At 39.6% G+C, this 8,921-nt stretch overlaps 1 protein-coding gene across 3 annotated transcripts in view; it reads right to left on the bottom strand.

Annotated features, from left to right (window-relative positions):
* The window catches only part of LOC138852500 (uncharacterized), a 65,406-nt gene that overhangs the window by 15,627 nt on the left and 40,858 nt on the right, over positions 1 to 8,921 (bottom strand). For all 3 annotated transcript variants that reach the window (XM_070083646.1, XM_070083644.1, XM_070083645.1), the window contains exon 3: positions 2,603 to 2,808. In XM_070083646.1, coding sequence (XP_069939747.1) covers positions 2,603 to 2,808 — 206 coding nt within the window. The remainder of the gene's footprint in view (positions 1 to 2,602; positions 2,809 to 8,921) is intronic.

Raw genomic sequence — 8,921 nt, 5'->3', positions numbered from 1 at the left:
AACCCGGGTTGTTTCAATAAAACTATGAATGAAATTCTTGCCCTCAACAATCTACCATCATTCAACTTCCCAGCTAGTCCTGCTTCAGCTGATGCTTTGAAGATTATTCCAAAAAATCGTCAGCTTCGAGGCACCAGATGACTTGCAAGATTTGATTTCTGCAGAAGCCACCGGCTATACTTCGCAATCCACCAATGAGAGACCACCACCTCCTCCAGCCACCACCACTGCCAAGAACCAATCAGAGCCCTCACTGCCTCATGTGCCTCCACCTTCCTCCACCAATGAGAAACCGACTTCAACGCCAGCCACCACATCTTTCAAGACACGAGCAGCGTCCTCGTCTTCCGCCACTAACAAAACTGACCAATCAACGACTTCACTTGTCTCTCACTCTGAGGATAAACGACCCAACAGTTCAATACGTGGAGTATCTTTCTTCACTACTCAACAGTATATTAAGGAAATGGATGCACAGACATTGATCCCCCTCCTCCAGAGCGACGAAGTCAAGTACGTCTGTAGACGATCACGTTATCTCTTCCTTAAAGAACTCATCAATCTCCTTAATGCACAACTTTAGAATCAAGCACATGCCAATACCGAAGTTCCAGACTCTTTCTAATGGGACAGTAGCCTAACACGCCTCAAGCCGACCACCACCAATACAACTCATCCTGAAGAATTGAGACACTTATGCAACAGATGGGAATCTTCATTGAAGAAACGTTTCGCCACACAGTGGCTTCATCAGTCCAATACAAAGTAGAAATGGGTAAGGAGAGTAGAAGTTTGAGGTAATCAGTCCCTCAACCTGGAATCGATGTGTTCAGTCCATCACTCTTGTAGGAAGTGCAGCACAGGGCCAGAGAGGTGGCTTATATACTGCGGTGAGATGAGTTGAAGCAGGAGGAGGCGGGATCACAGTGGGACCTGCCACTAGTGTAAGTAGGTCGTCGTCCAAAGGTTGGGCAAGCGTTGAAGTCTTTGTACCAAGATCCCATGATGTTGCAGTGTCTGACAGATGTGATGAATGGTTTTAAAAACCGACAAGTTGAAGAATTGAGACACTTATGCAACAGATGGGAATCTTTATTGAAGAAACGTTTCGCCACACAGTGGCTTCATCAGTCCAATACAAAGTAGAAATGGGACTGATTACCTCAAACTTCTACTCTCCCTACCCATTTCTACTTTGTATTGGACTGATGAAGCCACTGTGTGGCGAAACGTTTCTTCAATAAAGATTCCCATCTGTTGCATAAGTGTCTCAACTCTTCAACTTGTCGGTTTTCAAAATCATTCATCACATCTGTCAGACACTGCAACATCATGGGATCTTGGTACAAAGACTTCAACGCTTGCCCAACCTTTGGACAACGACCTACTTACACTAGTGGCAGGTCCCACTGTGATCCCGCCTCCTCCTGCTTCAACTCATCTCACCGCAGTATATAAGCCACCTCTCTGGCCCTGTGCTGCACTTCCTACAAGAGTGATGGACTGAACACATCGATTCCAGGTTGAGGGACTGATTACCTCAATCTTCTACTCTCCTTACCCATTTCTACTTTGTATTGGACTGATGAAGCCACTGTGTGGCGAAACGTTTCTTCAATAAAGATTCCCATCTGTTGCATAAGTGTCTCAATTCTTCAACTTGTCGGTTTTCAAAACCATTCATCACAACTCATCCTGCTTGCTGCCTTCTGACACTCCCAGCTCCTGCCGACGCCTTCGCCATGCTCTCCTAGTGAGCCAAGTACCGACATCATTCAAGCCTCTTCATCTAAGCCTCCAGTACTTCTGTACCACATGTCCCAAAGTGGTTGGGCCACTTGCCTTGTTTCCTCCTCTTCCCATCCTTTTCCAGTATTTCCATCCTTCCTCATCCTTCTTCCTTCCCATCTCACGACAACTCTGCTCGTCTTCTTCGTTCGTTCGTACTCCAGATTCTCCACCACCACGATGCTGTGAACACTAACTCCAAGGCTGAGGGACTGATTACCTCATCTTTTGTATATAGTTCTACTGTCTTCTAATTATGTCCTAGAATCTGTATTGATAAAGCCATTGGATGACGAAACGTCTACAATAAAGATATCCAGATGTTGCACATGTGTCTTAACTTTCACGTACACAGAGGCAGAGTACATGGAAACACACACAGAGGTAAGAGTACATATGTACATACACAGTGGCAAGAATACATAGACACTTGACCTTCTACTCCCAAGACTGAATTCAAGCCTGGCTAACAGGTTTCACTGAAAAACTTCATAAATGTTACCTTGCTCACACTCCAACAGCATGCTGAATGCTAAAATAACTTTGTCTTCACTCAATCCAACCTAAAATACTGCTGGTTGCTCAAGCCTTTGCTTTGTAAAACCTTCTTCACATTGTCCCTCTAACACCTGGGACGACCTCTACCAAGTCCGTCCAGCCCAGATTTATACACCCTACTGGTCATCTTGTTCTGCTCCATACATTCTAAATAACCAAACTAGAATAACCAGTGGAGGATGTAAGATTACGGAATAGAGGGGCACTCCAGCAGTCCTACTGGTATAAAACTGGGCATACATACGCCAAAACCTACCAGCAGAGAGCGTGGAGAACATCGAAGTGCACAGCGCAGCAAGCCACTGCCAGAAGTACCACGAAGGCGATAAGAGTGATAAGGAAGGGGTGGAGGGCTGGCCCAGCCGTGGTGGCCACGAGCATGATCGGGGGACTACACTTGTTCTTGCTGGCGCAAGCACGAACAGTCACGTTGTACTGCGTGTACGGGGACAACCCTGTCAACTGTAACAAGTGAGAGTATGTATATATACATATATATATATATATATATATAATATATATATATATATATATATATATATATATATATATATATATATATATATATATATATATATATATATATGCAATAAGATCACAGTTCCTTGATAATGTGAGTAGTCACGAAAGCGCATGGAATTTCTCTATTCTTTCAGAGTGGTTGTTTTGCATATATATATATATATATATATATATATATATATATATATATATATATATATATATATATATATATATATATATATATAAATGTCGTGCAAATCAGGTAAATCTTGCGATTTTCGCTGAAGTAGCAACGCTCTTCTTGCCGAATAAGGCAAGCAAAAATTTGTATATACCTGAAACCTGGAATAATTTCGCAAAAATCATTATGAATCTAATGAAAAAAGAATATATTTCTTTGTGTTTATTATTAAATTATTGTAAACTTATGTAAAATATATTTAGTTGTATTTGACTAAATTAAACTGCGCTTGTTGTAATAAGGTTAGGTAAGTTTTCTAAGGTTCTTTTGGTACAAAATTATTAATTTTCACATAAACATAAATAAAAAAACATGTATCTATATAGCTCAGTTGGGCGACCGTTAGACTGAAGATCTAAAGGTCCCCGGTTCGACCCCGGCTGCTTGCAGATTATATGTTTACGGTGCCCAGTGGCCTGGTGGCAAAAGCTCTCTCTTCACACAATGAGGGTCCGGGTTCGATTCCCGGCCAAGGGGTAAAAACATTGGACGTGTTTCCTTACACCGGTTGTCCATGTTCACCAATCAGTAAAATGGGTACCTGGGTGTTAGCTGACTGGTGTGGGTCGCATCCAGGGACAAAACTGGCCTAATTTGTCCTAAATGCTCTGCATAACAAGGGATTTCTATATAGCAGTATGTCACTGATGTCAGCTAGAACTGTATACCACGTACATGTACTTGTAGTAAATAAAAATATTATTATTATTATTATTATTATTATTATTATTATTATGAGAAAATTTTAGAAAGGACTTAATTTTAAATGAGTATATATATATATATATATATATATATATATATATATATATATATATATATATATATATATATATATATATATATATATATATATATATATATATATATATATATGCAAAAAAAAAAAAACTCTGAAAGAATAGAGAAATTCCAAGCGCTTTCGTGACTACTCACATTATCAAGGAACTATGAAAGTAAAGCATCCAAGGAAGCTATATAAGGGGTCTGGCCAGCACCTCACTATCAGATCCCACAACGGTTAAACACCTGACGCGCGCCGACCCGACTTGGATAGGTCCTTTGCACAACTCACCCACAAACTATTCTACCCAAGAAAATTTAAAAATTATTATTTGTCCAGTGTATTATTAAATCCTTCCCAAATTCTATTAATTATAAATGGATCTAATTTATATAAACCAAAGGAAATATTCATATTATTGTCAAAACTGCTTTTTATGAAATAAGATTCAATTATATTCCTGTCGACCATGGACTTGCTTGATACTACTTTCTCAACTTTTTGAAAATCAATTGGATGGTTAAAATCTCTTACATGAATAAATAGAGCATTGGAATCTTGTCCAGTTCTAATGCTATATTTATGTTGTTTTAATCTTAGTTCGAGATTTTTACCAGTTTGACCGTAATAAACTTTATCGCAAATTTTACAAGGAATCTTATAGACACATCCATCAGCATTTTGGGGGGAATTCTTTATCAAAAGTTTTTTTTACTGTATCAAGATTTTTGAATACAACTTTAATATTAAAAGTCTTAAGAAGAGAAGGCATATCAACCAAGTTTTCATGGTAAGGGAGAACCAACATATTTTTAGTTGAATAAGGCTGGTTGTCCCTTTTTGGATTGTAAAAAGTATTTCTAGCAACTTTAAAAGATTTATCAATTACATTTCTTGGGTATTTTAAATCATTACCTATTTCATAAATTTTGGATATTTCCTCATCTATGAACTCAGGACTACAAATTCGTAAAGCTCTCAAAAACATTGATGAGAAAACAGACAGTTTGACTCTATCTTGATGCGAGGAATAATAGTGGACATAGGAACAGTTATTTGTAGGTTTTCTGTAAATTTTAAATTTGAATTCATTATTACCCTTAATAATTAAAACATCTAGAAAAGGCAATGAGTTATTTTCTTCAAACTCAACAGTAAAGTTTATAGAATGGGCTAAGCTATTTAATTTTCCAAGGAAATGGTGTATATCTACATTTTTGGGCATAAGACACAAAATATCATCAACATATCTGAACCATTTAGCTCTATTAGGGAGGATTGTGTTAAGCAACATTGTTTCAAAAAATTCCATGTATAGGTTACTAAGAACAGGTGAAAGACGATTTCCCATTGCCATACCAAAATCCTCTTTCACCTGTTCTTAGTAACCTATACATGGAATTTTTTTAAACAAGGTTACTTAACACAATCCTCCCTAATAGAGCTAAATGGTTCAGATATGTTGATGATATTTTGTGTCTTATGCCCAAAAATGTAGATATACACCATTTCCTTGGAAAATTAAATAGCTTAGCCCATTCTATAAACTTTACTGTTGAGTTTGAAGAAAATAACTCATTGCCTTTTCTAGATGTTTTAATTATTAAGGGTAATAATGAATTCAAATTTAAAATTTACAGAAAACCTACAAATAACTGTTCCTATGTCCACTATTATTCTTCCCGTCAAGATAGAGTCAAACTGTCTGTTTTCTCATCAATGTTTTTGAGAGCTTTACGAATTTGTAGTCCTGAGTTCATAGATGAGGAAATATCCAAAATTTATGAAATAGGTAATGATTTAAAATACCCAAGAAATGTAATTGATAAATCTTTTAAAGTTGCTAGAAATACTTTTTGCAATCCAAAAAGGGACAACCAGCCTTATTCAACTAAAAATATGTTGGTTCTCCCTTACCATGAAAACTTGGTTGATATGCCTTCTCTTCTTAAGACTTTTAATATTAAAGTTGTATTCAAAAATCTTGATACAGTAAAAAAACTTTTGATAAAGAATTCCCCCCAAAATGCTGATGGATGTGTCTATAAGATTCCTTGTAAAATTTGCGATAAAGTTTATTACGGTCAAACTGGTAAAAATCTCGAACTAAGATTAAAACAACATAAATATAACATTAGAACTGGACAAGATTCCAATGCTCTATTTATTCATGTAAGAGATTTTAACCATCCAATTGATTTTCAAAAAGTTGAGAAAGTAGTATCAAGCAAGTCCATGGTCGACAGGAATATAATTGAATCTTGTTTCATAAAAAGCAGTTTTGACAATAATATGAATATTTCCTTTGGTTTATATAAATTAGATCCATTTATAATTAATAGAATTTGGGAAGAATTTAATAATACACTGGACAAATAATAATTTTTAAATTTTCTTGGGTAGAATAGTTTGTGGGTGAGTTGTGCAAAGGACCTATCCAAGTTGGGTCGGCGCGCGTCAGGTGTTTAACCGTTGTGGGATCTGATAGTGAGGTGCTGGCCAGACCCCTTATATAGCTTCCTTGGATGCTTTACTTTCATAGTTCCTTGATAATGTGAGTAGTCACGAAAGCGCTTGGAATTTCACTATTCTTTCAGAGTGGTTGTTTTGCATATTCTGAAATCACCTGCTTACTGTGATCTTATTGCATATATATATATATATATATATATATATATATATATATATATATATATATATATATATATATATATATATATATATATATGTGTGTGTGTGTGTGTGTGTGTGTGTGTACTCACCTAGTTGTACTCACCTAGTTGAGGTTGCGGGGGTCGAGTCCGAGCTCCTGGCCCCGCCTCTTCACTGATCGCTACTAGGTCACTCTCCCTGAGCCGTGAGCTTTATCGTACCTCTGCTTAAAGCTATGTATGGATCCTGCCTCCACTACATCGCTTCCCAAACTATTCCACTTACTGACTACTCTGTGGCTGAAGAAATACTTCCTAACATCCCTGTGATTCATCTGTGTCTTTAGCTTCCAACTGTGTCCCCTTGTTACTGTGTCCAATCTCTGGAACATCCTGTTTTTGTCCACCTTGTCAATTCCTCTCAGTATTTTGTATGTCGTTATCATGTCCCCCCTATCTCTCCTGTCCTCCAGTGTCGTCAGGTTGATTTCCCTTAACCTCTCCTCGTAGGACATACCTCTTAGCTCTGGGACTAGTCTTGTTGCAAACCTTTGCACTTTCTCTAGTTTCTTTACGTGCTTGGCTAGGTGTGGGTTCCAAACTGGTGCCGCATACTCCAATATGGGCCTAACGTATACGGTGTACAGGGTCCTGAACGATTCCTTATTAAGATGTCGGAATGCTGTTCTGAGGTTTGCTAGGCGCCCATATGCTGCAGCAGTTATTTGGTTGATGTGCGCTTCAGGAGATGTGCCTGGTGTTATACTCACCCCAAGATCTTTTTCCTTGAGTGAGGTTTGTAGTCTCTGACCCCCTAGACTGTACTCCGTCTGCGGCCTTCTTTGCCCTTCCCCAATCTTCATGACTTTGCACTTGGTGGGATTGAACTCCAGGAGCCAATTGCTGGACCAGTTCTGCAGCCTGTCCAGATCCCTTTGTAGTTCTGCCTGGTCTTCGATCGAGTGTATTCTTCTCATCAACTTCACGTCATCTGCAAACAGGGACACCTCAGAGTCTATTCCTTCCGTCATGTCGTTCACAAATACCAGAAACAGCACTGGTCCTAGGACTGACCCCTGCGGGACCCCGCTGGTCACAGGTGCCCACTCTGACACCTCGCCACGTACCATGACTCGCTGCTGTCTTCCTGACAAGTATTCCCTGATCCATTGTAGTGCCTTCCCTGTTATCCCTGCTTGGTCCTCCAGTTTTTGCACCAATCTCTTGTGTGGAACTGTGTCAAACGCCTTCTTGCAGTCCAAGAAAATGCAATCCACCCACCCCTCTCTCTCTTGTCTTACTGCTGTCACCATGTCATAGAACTCCAGTAGGTTTGTGACACAGGATTTCCCGTCCCTGAAACCATGCTGGCTGCTGTTGATGAGATCATTCCTTTCTAGGTGTTCCACCACTCTTCTCCTGATAATCTTCTCCATGATTTTGCATACTATACATGTCAGTGACACTGGTCTGTAGTTTAATGCTTCATGTCTGTCTCCTTTTTTAAAGATTGGGACTACATTTGCTGTCTTCCATGCCTCAGGCAATCTCCCGGTTTCGATAGATGTATTGAATATTGTTGTTAGGGGTACACATAGCGCCTCTGCTCCCTCTCTCAATACCCATGGGGAGATGTTATCTGGCCCCATTGCCTTTGAGGTATCTAGCTCACTCAGAAGCCTCTTCACTTCTTCCTCGGTTGTGTGCACTGTGTCCAGCACTTGGTGGTGTGCCCCACCTCTCCGTCTTTCTGGAGTCCCTTCTGTCTCCTCTGTGAACACTTCTTTGAATCTCTTGTTGAGTTCTTCACATACTTCCCGGTCATTTCCTGTTGTCTCTCCTCCTTCCTTCCTTAGCCTGATTACCTGGTCCTTGACTGTTGTTTTCCTCCTGATGTGGCTGTACAACAGTTTCGGGTCAGATTTGGCTTTCGCTGCTATGTCATTTTCATATTGTCTTTGGGCCTCCCTTCTTATCTGTGCATATTCATTTCTGGCTCTACGACTGTTCTCCTTATTCTCCTGGGTCCTTTGCCTTCTATATTTCTTCCATTCCCTAGCACACTTGGTTTTTGCCTCCCTGCACCTTTGGGTAAACCATGGGCTCATCCTGGCTTTTTCATTACTCCTGTTACCCTTGGGTACAAACCTCTCCTCAGCCTCCTTGCATTTTATTGCTACATATTCCATCATCTCATTAACTGGTTTCCCTGCCAGTTCTCTGTCCCACTGAACCCCGTTCAGGTAGTTCCTCATTCCTGTGTAGTCCCCTTTCTTGTAGTTTGGCTTCATTCGTCCTGGCCTTCCTGCTTCTCCCTCCACTTGTAGCTCTACTGTGTATTCGAAGCTTACAACCACATGGTCACTGGCCCCAAGGGGTCTTTCATATGTGATGT

Source organism: Cherax quadricarinatus, chromosome 10 (assembly GCF_038502225.1).
Source record: "Cherax quadricarinatus isolate ZL_2023a chromosome 10, ASM3850222v1, whole genome shotgun sequence".
Taxonomy (NCBI): domain Eukaryota; kingdom Metazoa; phylum Arthropoda; class Malacostraca; order Decapoda; family Parastacidae; genus Cherax; species Cherax quadricarinatus.
Note: the sequence above shows the minus strand (reverse complement) of the source record. Positions and strands in the feature narration are given on the sequence as shown.